General features: G+C 41.4%; 1 protein-coding gene across 1 annotated transcript in view; it reads right to left on the bottom strand.

The window, feature by feature from the left end:
* Window positions 1–11176: 11176 nt before the first annotated feature.
* The window catches only part of nudt14 (nudix (nucleoside diphosphate linked moiety X)-type motif 14), a 99089-nt gene continuing 92272 nt past the window's right edge, over window positions 11177–17993 (bottom strand). Inside the window, exon 5 of the mRNA XM_060917706.1 lies at window positions 11177–11890. Within this exon, the coding sequence (XP_060773689.1) occupies window positions 11641–11890 (250 nt within the window). The 3' untranslated portion in view covers window positions 11177–11640. The remainder of the gene's footprint in view (window positions 11891–17993) is intronic.

Here is a 17993-nt window from a genome sequence, read left to right as displayed (position 1 = left end):
AAGGAAGAGTGGCTTGTGAATCCTCATAAATATCTGTAGATAAGCAGAATCCTTTCCTTTTATCCCTCTCTAAATCAGAGCATGGCTAATCTCCTGTAGTATCTCTACCAGAGAGTCAGATGAGTCATCATTTTTGAGGTTTGCATTTTTCTTTGAGTTGGATTGAGAATAGAGGGAATCAGTTGATCAATTGTGAATGAGGTGTGCTGTGATCAAAAACTAGAGGATTCTTACATTGAATTGTGTAAGTATAAGAAGAACTGTATGAGAAGAATCTGCCCACAGATATCAAGATGGCTCATATTCTCCATCTGACCATGATTCGCAGAGCAACCACTTGACCAGCCACTTATACAGGCCCTTGTTTCCAAGTTGAAAGGCCTGAAGGACAGCGAATGGGCAGTTGGCTCAGGTTCTTCCATCCCCATATAGGCACCATGCTCTCATTTGCATACAGATGGACAGTGTGGTGGAATCATATTAGGTGTCCTCCTTCTTTTTGTCCGCGGGTCACAACTCCAGTGGTGGGTACAATGCTCAGTGCACTTCAAAGGGTCGGTCACACCTGGGAGTGCCGGGAGAAAGGGGGCGGCCGCCCGTAGCCAGCCGCACAGATGGCCTCTCACGCTGGTGCACAATGGCCGAGCTGTAAGTGGTCCACGTGTCGGATTACACATAAAGCTCCTCAGCAACCTCCGGTAGAATTTGTGCTCCAGACCATGCAAGGATGGCTCATAACTATTTCATCAGAATTTCATTTACATGGTTATCTGTGGTATTGCCATTAAAAAAAAACAAAAACAAAAATGCTTATATCAATTTAAGATTAAAAAACAAAAGTTGTAAGAACAGTTAAGCAGGCATATGCATAAATAGACTCCTTGAGCCCCTGGCCTTCAGCCTCCTGACTGTCCAAGTGCCTTCTTGACTGACGTGTGTAATAATAGTATCTTACATTATATCGCTTCTGAGTGTTCCTGATGGCCTGAGCGCTGTGTCCTATTGGAAATATTGCAGCATATAGATGTTATGGTCTGTCTTTCTAGCAATGTTTTCATTCAATGCAAACCCATAAATGGGCAGCATGGTGGTGTAGTGGTTAGCACTGTTGCCTCACAGCAAGAAGGGTCTGAGTTCGAGTCCAGTGACCGACGGGAGCCTTTCTGCGTTGAGTTTGCATGTTCTCCCGGTGTCCGCGTGGGTTTCCTCTGGGTGCTCTGGTTTCCCCCATAGTCCAAAGACATGCAGGTTAGGCTAATTGGTGTGAATGTGAATGGTTGTTTGTCTCTATGTCAGCCCTGCGATGATCTGGCGACTTGTCCAGGGTGTACCCCACCCCTCGCCCATAGTCAGCTGGGATAGGCTCCAGCTTGCCTGCAAACCTGCGCAGGGTAAGTGGTTACAAATAATGGATGGACAAACCCATAAACACCAATCATATTAGTCAACTTGAGAGCTATGTAATAGTCAAAAGGGTGAAGGAGAATGGAAGAAAGGCTTCATCCATCCATCGTCTGTCACTGCTTATCCTGCGCAGGGTCGTAGGCAAGCTGGAGCCTATCCTACCTGACTATGGGCAAGAGGTGGGGTACACCCTGGATAAGTCGCCAGATCATTGCAGGGCTGACACATAGAGACAAACAACCATTCACACTCACACCTACGGTCAATTTAAAGTCACCCATTAGCCTAACCAGCATGTCTTTGGACTGTGGGGGAAACCGGAGGAAACCCACGCAGACACGGGGAGAACATGCAAACTCCACACAGAAAGGCCCTCGTCGGCCACTGGGCTCAAACCCAGACCTTTCCTGCTATGAGGCGACAGTGCTAACCACTACACCACCGTGCTGCCAAGAAAGGCTCCACCTTATTCTATTTAACTTCCTATTCATTCCCATCTGGTTTTCTCTACCAGTGATGACATTTCTGCACTGACTATCTCCCCATTTCATCAACTCCAAAACTCCTTGCCAAGAGTCTTTAGTGGGTGAGGCTGGTTATCGAGCACAAAGCAGAAGCTGCCCATAACTTCTCACCATATTTTTTTTCTTTTAAAAATCCACATTTTCTCCACAATCTGGACACCTGCCAATTCCAATTCCCACCCGCCCACCAGCCAGCTCTCCCATATCATACAACAGCTACCAACCAAGGAACGTGAAGGCTAACATACTGTATACTTCTGAGACATGTGAAGCCAATCAACTACATTTTTTTTTTGAACTGCTGCTCATGCTGCATCACATGGTAGTGTAACACACTCTGAGGGAAGTGTTATTTGCCCTGTTCTGCACACATGAGCTCACAGATGTTCATATTCAGAGGAAAGCGCTGCATAAAACATTAACACAGAACTTACTCTCTAAATATCATTGCATTGTATCTTGAAATAAATGATGACCTGTTCTGACCTGATCGATTTTTACCCAACTGAATGTGGACTGCGCCTATAACTTAAAAACTTATTAAAACTGTGCTTCTTGAGGAATAATTATGTTTCAGTAGATTTGAAACAGTCCGTGTTACAGAGTAAGGTTACGGATGGCAGGATGGTAACATCAGGGTAGCAGCTTCAGGCGTCATGTGTGTTTAGTGGGAATGGGGGACTACCCTATTTCATTGCCCTATTTTAAACCCTGTTCCTGGAAATACACCTGTAATTGGGTACCAAGATAAGACCAAAGCATTTGTCCTGGAGAAGGAGGTTGCTGGAGGTTAGCATACGCTTTTACTGACACAGAGGCAGCCAGGAAGATGTGCATCTTATTGAACAACATTGTGAGGGGGTGTGTTATGACCTGCTGCCATCTTGTTCCCTGGCAACAAGTCCTTCAAGCAGCACTATTTGGGGTTTAGAATTTTTGTGGAATGCAGTAGGTGGTTATCAGTCAAGACAGATAAAATCAATCTTTTGCAAGGAATCTTCCATCTGCATCTGCTGTAATAACTGAAAGAAATGCATCCTTCAGAGAGCATCCATGTACTAGTCAGTCTGAAAGACTTCACCACAAGGATTTGGCATCTCGGCAGATTTTGGTTACAGGGAGTGGCTTTGCATGGTAGGACATAGTCAGAAAAAGCCAAATGAGGTAAAGTAGTTAAGACCATGAACGATGACTAAGCTTGAGTTTTATCAGTTTTTATAAATGGGGGGCAAGCCATGGCCTAATGGTTAGAGAAGCAGCTTTGGGACCAAAAGATTACCGGTTTGATTCCCTGGACCAGCAGGAATGGCTGAAGTGCCCTTGAGCAAAGCACCTAATGCCCAAATGTTCCCCAGGCTGCTCTGGGTACGTTGTACGTCGCTCTGGATAAGAGCGTCTCCTAAATGCCTGTAACATAATAAGTTAAAAGCTCAGCAGCGATTGGCAAATGATAAGCCATTTTCTAACTATTCTATCAGAAAATAATAAGCAGGTTGAGCTGACACTTGAGTGGTATTATGCAGTTTTCAAGAATTCAGTTCTGGCAGCCGACCCTGATATCCTCCGTCAGCACTGAGTTTCGCTGGAACAAACTTGCTCCGCCTCCTTCTGACAAGATCTTACCTTCACGAACTCTTACCTTACAAATTTTTCTATTAGCACCTGGATCTATGCTGGTGTTATTTACTCATCCATCAGCAAGACCTATTATAGGTTTCAAAAAATATGCCCAGTTTCATCTGGCGCAAAGGTATATTCATACTGACAAGAAAGCAGCCAGCTGACATAGCAAGGAACTCACTGATTCAGCAGTTCCAAAGAAAGCTGGCAACCATGCAGTAAGGAATAATAATGGTGCTATGGAGTACCATTTACTAAGTTAAAAGTCAATTTATCCCTGCTAAATGAAGCACTACCAGTCGTAGCCTTTCTTTGGCATACATATAAAGCATTGTATCCATTGACAAGTATTCTACTTTAAAGGAAAGAAAAAAATGGCTGGTAACCATTGGAAAAAGGCTAAAGCACACGTCTGGTTTCCTGCTATTACACGACTCCCTCAGGATATGTGGCTATTAACGTGAAAGTCTTTCTGGAGACTTTCTTGGAGTGTGCCAACAAATAACTTTGATTTAGTTATTCAAAGGCTCAAGGCCTGCCTTTTTCAGTCAGTTGAAACGACTGATCCACATGAAACGTGCATCTGTTGGATATCAGTGGCGTCGTGGGCAGGGATGATGGTCAGTGATCAGTCAGGGTTTTCAGACATAACCTGAAATGCAAAGCCTACACTGTTATTGACATGTGCCTAACAGCATGATCTACTACATAAGAGCTATAGGCCATTCTATGCTTACCAAAAAAAAGTCAAGTTTATTTCTATAGTGCTTTTAACAATAGACATTGTCGCAAAGCAGCTTTGCAGAATTTAAATGATTTTAAACATGAGCTAATTTTATCCCTAATCTATCCCCAATGAGCAAGCCTGTGGTGACGGTGGCAAGGGAAAACTCCTTCAGACGACATGAGGAAGAAACCTCGAGAGGAACCAGACTCAGAAGGGAACCCATCCTCATTTGGGTGATAACAGACAACGTGATAACATTTTTAACATGAAGTCAGTTTCGTTGATGTTATAACTCTTCATTGATGGAAACTTGAGTGCAAAACTGTTTAAGACAACTGCAGTCCTAAAGTTAGCAAGTTAACTGCAGTCCTCAGTCATAAAAGCATTACTGTAAGAGTCCAGAGCGTCCTCCAAGTGTGACTTTCAACTGTCCATATGGGGCCAAAAAGATCCTATCAAACCCAACAAACATTTACTGGACAATAGGAGAGAACTCAATTAGCAAGGTAAAAAGAAGTACCTTCTGCCTTGTACAGGTCATAGTATTTGCAAGGGTCTTATCTTATATTTCAGATGCCAATACAAAAACAGCCAATGGTGCAGAAAGGCTTCCTTTATGAAAACTAACCAAACTAATTGAGTACGGAGAAGGCTTGTATAAAGATAAAGATGTTCCCTAAACAGTTAAACTAATTAAGCTAATCAGGACTCGAGTTTACTTTTAGTGTCATGTCCAACTTGATAAACAGCAAGTTGACCTAGTGGTTAGCGTGTCTGCCTCTCAATCGGAAGATCACGAGTTTTACTCGCGGTTGGATCATACCAAAGACCATCATAAAAATGGTACCTGCTGCCATTTGGCAAGGCACACTGCAATACAGATGTGAGTAAGGAGTCAAACTCTCACAGTTACCAGAGGACTAGCCCCTGACTGTAACCCTAGCTATATAGGCGAGAGGCCGAGGGCTATAGAAACGGAGATCAGTGCCACGCCTCAAGGAGCTGGTTAGTACTGGGACAGGAGACTGCCTGGGAAGACCAGATCCTGGTGTGGAAGGGACTTTGACCAACTTGGGGGGGGGGGGGGGGGGGGGGGTGTAACAGGGCTGTCAAAATAATGCTTTAATTTCAATCAATTAATCACAGAAAAAAAATAATCCTGATTATATCACATTCCATAGTGACTTTTGACCCAGTGCTGTTCTGGCCACAAGTGACTGTAAAATGAAGGAGGCAGACGAGAACACACTGCTTGGTCCAGTGAATGGAACATTTACTTTAAAAAAAAAATGTCCAGATGGGGGGTGACACGGTGGTGTAGTGGTTAGCGCTGTCACCTCACAGCAAGAAGGTCCTGGGTTTGAGCCCCGTGGCCGGCGAGGGCCCTTCTGTGTGGAGTTTGCATGTTCTCCCCATGTCCACGTGGGTTTCCTCCGGGTGCTCCGGTTTCCCCCACAGTCCAAAGACATGCAGGTTAGGTTAACTGGTGACTCTAAATTGAGCGTAGGTGTGAATGGGAGTGTGAATGGTTGTCTGTGTCTATGTGTCAGCCCTGTGATGACCTGGCGACTTGTCCAGGGTGTACCCCGCCTTTCGCCCGTAGTCAGCTGGGATAGGCTCCAGCTTGCCTGCGACCCTGTAGAAGGATAAAGCGGCTAGAGATAATGAGATGAGATGTCCAGATGGAATTGTTGACAGGAGCTTCATTCTCTGCAATAAGGACTTTTCGTACCATAGGAATTCATCAAGTCTGAAATATCACCTCAACGCAAAGCATTTAGGAGCAAACCCGGAGGTACGAGCTAGCACACCCCTTGATGCTAACGCTAGCAGCCAGCCTTGTCAAGCCACACCCGACCAGGCGTTCAGACGCCAACTTGGCAAGTCTACCTGTGACCGACTAACTAACTCCCTTGCTAAATGGATTGCAATGGCCTGCAGACCACTTTCGGTGATAGAGGACAGGGGGTTAGCAGAAGCTTTACAGATAGCATCTTCTGACACAACTTATAAGCCGCCATCGAGCAACACAATTGTGTCCAAAATCCAGCGGCTTTACGACACAGAAAAAAGAACAACAGATGATGTAGTGGCGGGAGCTGAATATATCGCGCTGACTGGGGATCAGCGGACTTCAGTTAGCAATCACAATTACCTCGGTGTTACTGCACGTCATTGACAGTGAGTGAAAACGTCAGTCATTTGCATTAACCACGCTAAAAACTGACACCAGGCGCTACACTGATGCCTGCACCCAACAGTTTTAAAGTCTATAATGTTGATTGATTATTCATTGATTCACTCATCTGCCAAAATTCATTTGAACTGAAATATTTTGAGATACTTTCACAGCAAAAATTGATGCCGGCAATTTATTTAGATTACTTAGAGTATGTAATTAATTCGATTAATTTTTTTAATCACACGACAGCCCTAAAAAAACAAAACAAAAATGCATAAATGGCCTTGAGAAAAGATATGTATACATAGCAAATACCAGCGAAGCTCATTTTTAAAGACCAAGGACACTTAGCAAAGTGGAAAATAAATCAAGCAGGCAAAGGAGACATGGTTAAGTGCTCCTTTGCCCTCCCTCATGCACACTCATTGTGTGACTTGTTTTGTGCCGTGCTGTTGCTATAGCAAAGCTGTGGTACTTGTACTTAGTTACTCGATGCTATTATTTGTGTCCCTTCTCCCCAACCACCTGTCCCACCCCCACAATCCTTTGCTCTGGACATCCGTCAGTAACAGTCTAATGATTACCACTGCGCCTAATAGAAAAGGGCTGAACACAAACATCACCTTGACGACTCGCCCTCTCTCATAGGTCCTACAGAGAGCGTTCAGTAACACCGAGCTTCGTCTAAGCCCCAGGACAACGATGCTAGAGAATGGGGACCTGACAAATTGGCCCTGTTTAAATTAAGACAACATAGTAGAGAGGGTAAGTCACATGTCAGCAAATCTTCACTTTCACAATGTCATCATGTCCTTGTAGTACACTGCAAGCAAACATTAAAAAAAAAAAAAAGTCATGATACTGAATAAAATACAAAATAGGGACTCATAGTGCACATTCATAATCGGTGCATTACAGGTCTTTACAGTAAATGCGTAAATATGTTTTAATTAATCAATCAATCAGAGTAACTCTGAATAGACTTATTCATCTTTATTTTTTTACGTATACTCAATCCAGATTAATATCCACGTCAAGCACATGCAAGACATCACGATACGATACATAATTCAACTGCATAGAATACATTTAATGGGATAAAAAAAAAAAAATAATCCAGCACGCAAAGAATCAAATACAATTTTCATGTAAACACTTTTTCTTGATGATATTAACATTAAAATCAAGTAGAAAGAACCACTGGTGTACAATATTACTAAGATATGAGTTTATTTTTTCGAGTAAAAGTACGAAACGATCAACAATCACATAAAAATAGGATAGGATCAGAGGTTTAAAAGGACATCACTACGCTTTCCAGAGCACAACTTGAGCTTTTCATCGATATGCATTCAGTGTTTCTTTAGCATATAGTATTTAGGTTATAATGCTAAAACAATGAATGTTAATACGGTCATAAATAGTACCATCCAAAAGCTTCGTTAAAGTATACTATGCGTTCTTACATTATGCAATTTTATGTTTGTATTTTTCTACATTTAAATTGTTTTTATTGCAAAGACAAATTCACTCAATAAGCAGTTATTGATAAAAATGTAGGGTTTTTTTAAATATACAAAACCTTATTTCATACTTCACGGCTTCAAATGGCTTACTTGTATTTGTTGCCGCATAAACAACAAAACACTGACTTTAGATACAATGAAAATATTTCACACCCATCCAGTAGCTGAAGCAGTCGTCATTTTAACCTTTTTTTTTTTAAATGAAAATCTAAAATAGCTGAAAACAGTCAAATAGACGATTGCGGTGTCAAATGGCTTACGACCTTTTTCGTCCCAGAAGATGTACCGAATAGGCATAGTGTAGTATAAATATCATCACAGATGAGGCAATAACAATATAAACATTAAAATATCTAACAAGATCAGATTGAAAGAGAAACCTCAGATACAGTGTGTGCAAAATACAATAAACACTATGTATTTATGGCCTTCAAGTATTAATCGGTGAGGACAATCACAACGTTAGTTGTCACGATTGAAGAGACATTTATAATGCCATTGTAAATTGTTTACTGTGCTCAGAATAAGTTACTCTAATAGTAGATTGTTTTAAATGTATGCTGCATGTTGGATTTAAAAAGTGTTCCCCAGGTGAGCTCATTCAGCTCCATCATATAAGAATTATTCCAGAGTAGCTTTCTAATTCTAGAACGAAACACAGAGATGATATTAAAAGTATAAGTGCTAATCGCTCAATTACTTACTCGACTACGTTTATTTTAGGGGCGGCACGGTGGTTAGCGCTCTCGACTCAAAGCAAGAAGGTTCTGGATTTGAACCTTGTGGCCTACTGGGGCCTTTCTTTGTGCAGTTTGCATGTTCTCATCGGGCCTGCGTGGGTTTCGTCCGGGTGCTCTGGTTTCCCCCACAATCCAAAGACATGCAGTAAACTGGCTAGTCAAAACTGCCTGTAGAAATGAATGTGAATTGTGATTGTTCGTCTTGGTCTTAACCCTGCAACAGATTGGCGACCTGCCCAGGGTGAATCCCGCCTCTCGCGGGATTGGCTCCAGCTCCCTCGTGACCCTCAAGGATAAGCGGTATAGATAACGGTTGGATGGACAGACGGACGTTTCTTTTTTTGCAATTATTAAGGAGCTCCAGTCGTGATTTGTTATAATCAAATAGTTTCTAAAAAGCCATTCAGGACTAGCAGTTAGCCTGGACGTCGTGTCAAAAATCAATGAAAAAATTACAAACATGGGATTGCATGTTTAATTTTGTACACTGATTTGTGTGTGTGTGTGTGTTTGTATTAACAATAGCAGACCCCAAATGAAGAAACCTGATTTCTTTTTCAATTTTAAATGAGAACTATTTAAAGACATGCCAGTTTGATGTTAAGTACTGAATAAAAGAGCATTGCTTCTAACCCTGAATGCTTTATAGTTTGTGTTAGACCTGAGATGTCTGCAAATGCTTGGCTATTCTTTGCACTAATAAAAGACAAGTTTGGTAGCTGCCCATTAGCTATACTATGTAGTGCATTACTCATGTAACAAATATCTGTCTTTTCTGGCAAAACTGGATTTGCTTGTCATATATATATATATATATATACACACATACACACACACAGTGGTGCTTGAAAGTTTGTGAACCCTTTAGAATTTCCTATATTTCTGCATAAATATGACCTAAAACATCATCAGATTTTCACACAAGTCCTAAAAGTAGATAAAGAGAACCCAGTTAAACAAATGAGACAAACATATTATACTTGGTCATTTATTTATTGAGGAAAATGATCCAATATTACACATCTGCGAGTGGCAAAAGTATGTGAACCTTTGCTTTCAGTATCTGGTGTGACCCCCTTGTGCAGCAATAACAGCAACTAAATGTTTCCGGTAACTGTTGATCAGTCCTGCACACCGGCTTGGAGGAATCTTAGCCCGTTCCTCCGTACAGAACAGCTTCAACTCTGGGATGTTGGTGGGTTTCCTCACATGAACTGCTCACTTCAGGTCCTTCCACGACATTTGGATTGGATTAAGGTCAGGACTTTGACTTGGCCATTCCAAAACATTAACTTTATTCTTCTTTAACCATTCTTTGGTAGAACGACTTGTGCGCTTAGGGTCGTTGTCTTGCTGCATGACCCACCTTCTCTTGAGATTCAGTTCATGGACGGATGTCCTGACATTTTCCTTTAGAATTCGCTGGTATAATTCAGAATTCATTGTTCCATCAATGATGGCAAGCCGTCCTGGCCCAGATGCAGCAAAACAGGCCCAAGCCATGATACTACCACCACCATGTTTCACAGATGGGATAAGGTTCTTATGCTGGACTGCAGTGTTTTCCTTTCTCCAAAAATAACACTTCTCATTTAAACCAAAAAGTTCTATTTTGGTCTCATCTGTCCACAAAACATTTTTCCAATAGCCTTCTGGCTTGTCCACGTAATCTTTAGCAAACTGCAGATGAGCAGCAATGTTCATTTTGGAAAGCAGTGGCTTTCTCCTTGCAACCCTGCCATGCACACCATTGTTGTTCAGTGCTCTCCTGATGGTGGACTCATGAACATTAGCCAATGTGAGAGTGGCCTTCAGTTGCTTAGACGTTACCCTGGCGTCCTTTCAAAGGTCACTCCAAGAGCAAGGCGTGTAATAGTCGGCAAGGTCACAAAGGAGTCCTTTGTGACCTTGCCGACTATTACACGCCTTGCTCTTGGAGTGATCTTTGTTGGTCGACCTCTCCTGGGGAGGGTAACAATGGTCTTGAATATCCTCCATTTGTACACAATCTGTCTGACTGTGGATTGGTGGAGTCCAAACTCTTTAGAGATGGTTTTGTAACCTCTTCCTGCCTGATGAGCATCAACAACGCTTTTTCTGAGGTCCTCAGAAATCTCCTTTGTTCGTGCCATGATACACTTCCACAAACATGTGTTGTGAAGATCAGACTTTGATAGATCCCTGTTCTTTAAATAAAACAGGGTGCCCACTCACACCTGATTGTCATCCCATTGATTGAAAACACCTGACTCTAATTTCACCTTCAAATTAACTGCTAATCCTAGAGGTTCACATACTTTTGCCACTCACAGATATGTAATATTGGATCATTTTCCTCAATAAATAAATGTCCAAGTATAATATTTTTGTCTCATTTGTTTAACTGGGTTCTCTTTATCTACTTTTAGGACTTGTGTGAAAATCTGATGATGTTTTAGGTCATATTTATGCAGAAATATAGAAAATTCTAAAGGGTTCACAAACTTTCAAGCACCACTGTACATACATACATCATGCAGTACTTCCCCAAACCTCTTTCCTCCAAACCTCCTATGTAGATGTTATGAAGAACTTCATCTTCTAACCTCATCTTCAAACGTGTATAGTTTTACCAGCCATGATTTATAGGATTTCTTAGAGCAGTCAGATTTAATAAATAATAAAAAAAAAAGTTAATAACCGTCTCATTAAAAGCAAATGATACAATATCACGAAACAAATTCACAATTACTATTATTGTGTTCTGGGATTCATCTACTACCAAGGAGGAATTATGGCTAACATTAGTTTGAGGCAAAGTCTGAAACAGAGGAAGAAAAGTGGAAAGCAATTAAGAATACAGTATTCAATTCAAAAGGAACACAAAGTTACGTACAGGTTGCTTTAGAAGGTTAGAAGAAACAGCAGCTGTCATCCATTACACATTAGTGGAGATTTTATACTTGGGTGCCATGTTGCTATGGAACCACATGAAGCTAAAAATGACGCCCATGGTTTTAGGGATGCTCTCGTCATAAGCGAAAGTCATGGCCTCATGCAGGGGCACTTTGACCACCTCGATCAGCTCGCCTTCTTGAGGTTGTCCACCACCCTCACCAACGCGGTTCTCGTCGGACACCTCTGCGTAGAACATGGTCTGCTTGGCACCCGTAACTCCTACTCCTGACCTGTGGGGCAAACAACGATTTCAGGTAATTGCCAGATGTCACAGAAATGTTCTGTTCATGGAAATATTACATTATAGGCATTTAGCAGACGCTCTTATCCAGAGTGACATACAATGTACCCAGAGCAACCTGGGGAGCAGTTGGGGGTTAGGTGCCTTGCTCAAGAGCACTTGAGCCATTCCTGCTGGTCCAAACCAGCAACCTTTTGATCCCAAAACTGCTTCTCTAACCATTAGGCCATAAGTGATGGATAACCCCCCCAAAAAAAAAAACAGAAAAAAAAATGTAGCCTGCTGATCCTTTTATAATTCATTCATTCATTCAGTATCTGCTTTATGCTGGTCATGGTCTGGTGGATAGAGAACCTATCCTAGGAACAAGGCAGGAATACACCCTGGGGTGGGGTAATTTAGAGGAGCAAATCCAACTACCTGTATGTGGTTTTGAGAGGTTGGAAGAAAAAAAAGGAGGAAATCCAGACAGAACATCCATTCATCCCTCCATTATCCATAACCGCTTATCCTATGCAGGGTCGCAGGCAAGCTGGAGCCTATCCCAGCTGACTATGGGCAAGAGGCGTGGTACACCCTGGATAAGTCGCCAGATCATCGCAGGGCTGACGCATAGAGACAAACAACCATTCACACCTACGGTAAATTTAGAGCCACCAATTAGCCTAACCTGCATGTCTTTGGACTGTGGGGGAAACCGGAGCACCCGGAGGAAACCCACGCAGACATGGGGAGAACATGCAAACTGAACATGCTGTGAGGCAACAAATGCTAACCGCTACACCACCGTCCCACCGAGACAGAACATGGACAACTCAAAAGGCACAGCAACCTTGAACTATGGGACACCAACACTACCTGCTGTGCCACTGTGCTACCCTCCATAGGATCAGTGTTACACAACTGAGTGCTCTTATGATGCCTTGGGCAACCAGATATGGAGGGCTTTCAGGCTACTATTCAATCTCTTAAAGAAGAACTGGAGGAGTGTTGAATATTATGCATAGAGTTGGAAACAGCCCTGAAGCTCTACCTACAGAACAGAAACAGATTTATGCAGATCGACAACAATCTGGAGTTCGCAGCCAGTCAGGTAGCTTCTGGACCACAAGATCATTACAGTGTATATGGGCTTTTATGGAATGATGGGTTGGGACCTTGTCAGTCCTTTAGGCCTTCAAAGATACCTCGAAGACCACAGATGGTGGTAATAAGCAGGGCTGTGCCTGAAGCGTTGGCTCACCTGAGACTCTGTCAAGGAGATTTCACTATGGAGATCACCCACAGAGCTTTGGATCCCAGAAGGTATTTGAGAAATGTTGGGACTGGAAAAACACTTTCTTAGCTTTTCCTCTTCCTGAATTGCATCTGAGTTACAGTGTCTTGCAAAAGTATTCATCCCCCTTTGTGTTTGTCCTGTTTTGTCGCATTACAAGCTGGAATTAAAATGGATTTTTGGACGGTTAGCACCATTTGATTTACACAACATGCCTACAGCTTCAAAGGTGCCAATTGTTGTTTTATTGTGACACAAACAATAATTAAGATAAAAAAAAAACAAACCCCAGAAACCTGGAGTGTGCATAAGTATTCATCCCCTTTCGTATGAAACCCCTAAATAAGAGCTGGTCCAACCAGTTCACTTCATAAGCCACATAGTTAGTTGATTAGGAGGAGGAGGAGTTGCAATATACGTAGCTACAGCTCTAAGAAGTAATATGATCAAGAGTATGTCGACCACTATTGATGGAATTATGGAATACCCAAGTATCGAAATTGCTGTTGTAGAATCAAAAAATACAATCATCACTTGTGTGTTATAGAACACCGGGATCTTGTCTAGATATCTCATCTCATCTCATTATCTCTAGCCGCTTTATCCTTCTACAGGGTCGCAGGCAAGCTGGAGCCTATGCCAGCTGACTACGGGCGAAAGGCGGGGTACACCCTGGACAAGTTGCCAGGTCATCACAGGGCTGACACATAGACACAGACAACCATTCACACTCACATTCACACCTACGGTCAATTTAGAGTCACCAGTTAACCTAACCTGCATGTCTTTGGACTGTGGGGGAAACCGGAGCACCCGGAGGAAACCCACGCGGACACGGGGAGAACATGCAAACTCCACACAGAAAGGCCCTCGCCGGCCCCGGGGCTCGAACCCAGGACCTTCTTGCTGTGAGGCGACAGCGCTAACCACTACACCACCGTGCCGCCCTTGTCTAGATATATTTAATCATAAATTAGATAGCGTGTTTGGTAATATAAACAATAAGGTGCATATTGTGTGTGGGGATTTTAATATTGACCTGTTAAATCCTCATGGAAACACTAAAACAACAGATTTTATCAGTACAATGTATAGCAATAGTCTATTCCCAGTTATTACTAAACCTAGCAGAATTACAAGTGATACAGCCACACTGATAGATAATATATTTGTAAATCTAATAGAAAGCCAAGTCACAGCTGGATTACTCATAAATGACATAAGTGATCATCTTCCTGTTTTTGGCATTTTTCAACAACTTATCAGAATGGAAAATAAAACTAATACGCACAATCACAAGTCGACTAGACTTAGAACACCTGGAGCCATCGGTGCCCTCAAGGTGGATCTGAGTACACAGACCTGGGATGAGGTCTATGTCACTGGCGACCCAGGTCAGGCCTATGAGGCCTTTCTGTCCACCTTACTTAAGCTTTATGACAAACACTGCCCATTTAGAAAGTCTCATCTCATCTCATTATCTCTAGCCGCTTTATCCTTCTACAGGGTTGCAGGCAAGCTGGAGCCTATCCCAGCTGACTACGGGCGAAAGGCGGGGTACACCCTGGACAAGTCGCCAGGTCATCACAGGGCTGACACATAAACACAGACAACCATTCACACTCACATTCACACCTACGGTCAATTTAGAGTCACCAGTTAACCTAACCTGCATGTCTTTGGACTGTGGGGGAAACCGGAGCACCCGGAGGAAACCCACGCGGACACGGGGAGAACATGCAAACTCCGCACAGAAAGGCCCTCGCTGGCCACGGGGCTCGAACCCGGACCTTCTTGCTGTGAGGCGACAGCGCTAACCACTACACCACCGTGCCGCCCCATTTAGAAAGTCTTCAGCTAAAAATAAAAGTAGACTCGATAAGCCATGGATTACAAAAGGCATGTAAAAAGAAAAACATCTTATATAAACTATATATGAAACATAGAACTAAAGAAGCAGAAAATAGATATAAGACATATCAAAATAAACTAATAAGTATCATAAGATTAAACAAGAAGGAATATTACTATAAGCAGTTGGAACAGCACAAGAACAACATTCAAGGAACTTGGAAGATATTTAATAGTTTAATTAAAAAAGTACTGACTATCCAAATCAGTTTATTAAAGATAATATAATTATAAATAACACTACAGAAATAGCAAATGAATTTAACAAGTTTTTTGCAAATGTTGGACCTTCCCTTGCAAAATAAATTGTTAAACCGAGGGAAACAGGTGGCATAAATGAAAGTATTATCACTCGGAATCCAAACTCCATATTCATCAGAAGTGTACATGATCGCGAGATCCTGGAAATTGTTACAAAATTTAAAAATAAGAAGTCTACCGACTGCACTGACAGAGATATGACACTGATCAAGGATATAATACACAGTATAGTAACACCATTCACATACATCTGCAATCAATCTTTTCTAACCGGTATTTTTCCAAGCAAAATGAAACTCGATAAAGTAATTCCCATCTACAAAAGTGGAGACAGATACCAGTTTACCAACTACAGACCCATCTCTTTGCTCTCTCAATTTTCAAAAATCTTAGAAAAATTGTTTGTTAGTAGGCTTGACGATTTCATAGAAATGCATAATTTACTGAGTAAATTACTGAATAAATTACTGAATAAATTACTAAAACCAGTATGGTTTTAGACCAAATAGGTCCACCTCGATGGCAGTAATGGAACTAGTGGAGACAATTTCCACTTCAATTGATAACAAGGAATATACTGTAGGAATTTCTGTTGACCTGAGAAAGGTATTTGACACCATCGATCACGGGTTGCTCTTGAAAAAAATGGAAAGATACGGTGTGAGGGGTACAGCTCCTGCGTGGTTAAACAGCTCTCTCAGTGACAGACATCAATATGTACATATTAACAGTATAAACTCACATATGGAAAAAAAAATCGTGTACGGAGTCCCACAAGGCTCTGTACTGGGACCCAAACTGTTTATTACGTACATAAATGATCTCTGTGATGTACTACAACACCTGAATTGTATTCTGTTTGCAGATGATACCAGTTCGTTGTACTGCTCGGGAAAACATTTAGAGCAGCTCCCACATACAGTAGAAAATGAGCTTACAATATTAATAAACTGTCTTTGAACTTAAGCAAAACAAAATTTATCATATTTGGCAATTGAAAAACTAACAATCATATTAAAATCAAAATAAATGATGTAGAAATTGAACAAGTGTTTGTGAATACATTTTTGGGTGGTGTTATAGATAATAAACTTAACTGGAAACCACATATAGATAATGTTAAGACAAAAACATCCAAAACAATTGCTATGTGTAAAATGAAAACTATCAAAAATCACTGAACATACTGTATTGCTCTCTCGTGCTCCCATACATTAGCTATTGTGTGGAAGTATGGGGGAACAACTACAAAACAAATATCAACCCAATATTTTTACTCTAGAAGAAAGCCATAAGAATCGTCAACAAAACAGACGACTATGAACCATCAAATCTACTTTTCATTAGATTACACACTTTAAAATTACATGATCTTGTGGATCTCAACACTGCTGTTATAATGTATAAGGCACACAACCATTTGCTTCCATACTGTATCCAGGAGCTGTTCAGGCCTAGAGAGAGCCTGTATAATCTAACAACTTGAAAAAAAAACTAAAGCCAGAACCAACAGTAAAAATAAATGTATATCTATTAAAGGAGTAAACTTATGGAACAAATTAGATGATGAACTAAAAAAAGTGTAGCTCAATTAATAAATTAAAAAAAATGTACAAAGCTAACATAGTAGATAAATACAGAGCATTAGTATGAAATAATAATAAAAGTAATAATAGTAACATAATGACATTACAGTTAGTAAAATAAGTAAAACAGCAATTTAATTATAAATGAATAATACAGTAACACTATGGTACTATACTGTGTCCAACCCCGATTCCAAAAAAGTTGGAACAAAGTACAAATTGTAAATAAAAATGGAATGCAATAATTTACAAACCTCAAAAACTGATATTGTATTCACAATAGAACATAAACAACATATCAAATGTCGAAAGTGAGACATTTTGAAATTTCATGCCAAATATTGGCTCATTTGAAATTTCATGACAGCAACACATCTCAAAAAAGTTGGGACAGGGGCAATAAGAGGCTGGAAAAGTTAAAGATACAAAAAAGGAACAGCTGGAGAACCAAATTGCAACTCATTAGGTCAACTGACAATAGGTCATTAACATGACTGGGTATAAAAAGAGCATCTTGGAGTGGCAGCGGCTCTCAGAAGTAAAGATGGGAAGAGGATCACCAATCCCCCTAAGGCTACGTTTACATTAGACCATATCTGTCTCGTTTTCTTCGCGGATGCACTGTCCGTTTACATTAAACCCCCTGGAAAAGCCAGGAAACGGGAATCCGCCAGCGTCCACGTATTCAATCTAGATCGTATCTGGTCCGGTGCTGTGTAAACATTCAGAATACGCGAATACGCTGTGCTGAGCTCTAGCTGGCGTCTCATTGGACAACATCACTGTGACATCCACCTTCCTGATTCGCTGGCGTTGGTCATGTGACGCAACTGCTGAAAAACGGCGCGGACTTCCGCCTTGTATCACCTTTCATTAAAGAGTATAAAAGTATGAAAATACTGCAAATACTGATGCAAATACTGCCCATTGTGTAGTTATGACTGTCTTTAGGCTTGCCATCCTTCCACTTGCAAGTAATAAGTGATCTGCGCTGGGATCTCACACACAGCGGCTCAGTCCCGAATCGTGGCTTGTTCACTTCACTCGCGCGCTGTGTG

Source organism: Neoarius graeffei, chromosome 3 (genome assembly GCF_027579695.1).
Source record: "Neoarius graeffei isolate fNeoGra1 chromosome 3, fNeoGra1.pri, whole genome shotgun sequence".
In the NCBI taxonomy this organism is placed as follows: domain Eukaryota; kingdom Metazoa; phylum Chordata; class Actinopteri; order Siluriformes; family Ariidae; genus Neoarius; species Neoarius graeffei.
The sequence above is the reverse complement of the archived record's forward strand: the minus strand, read 5'-3'. Positions and strand labels throughout refer to the sequence as shown.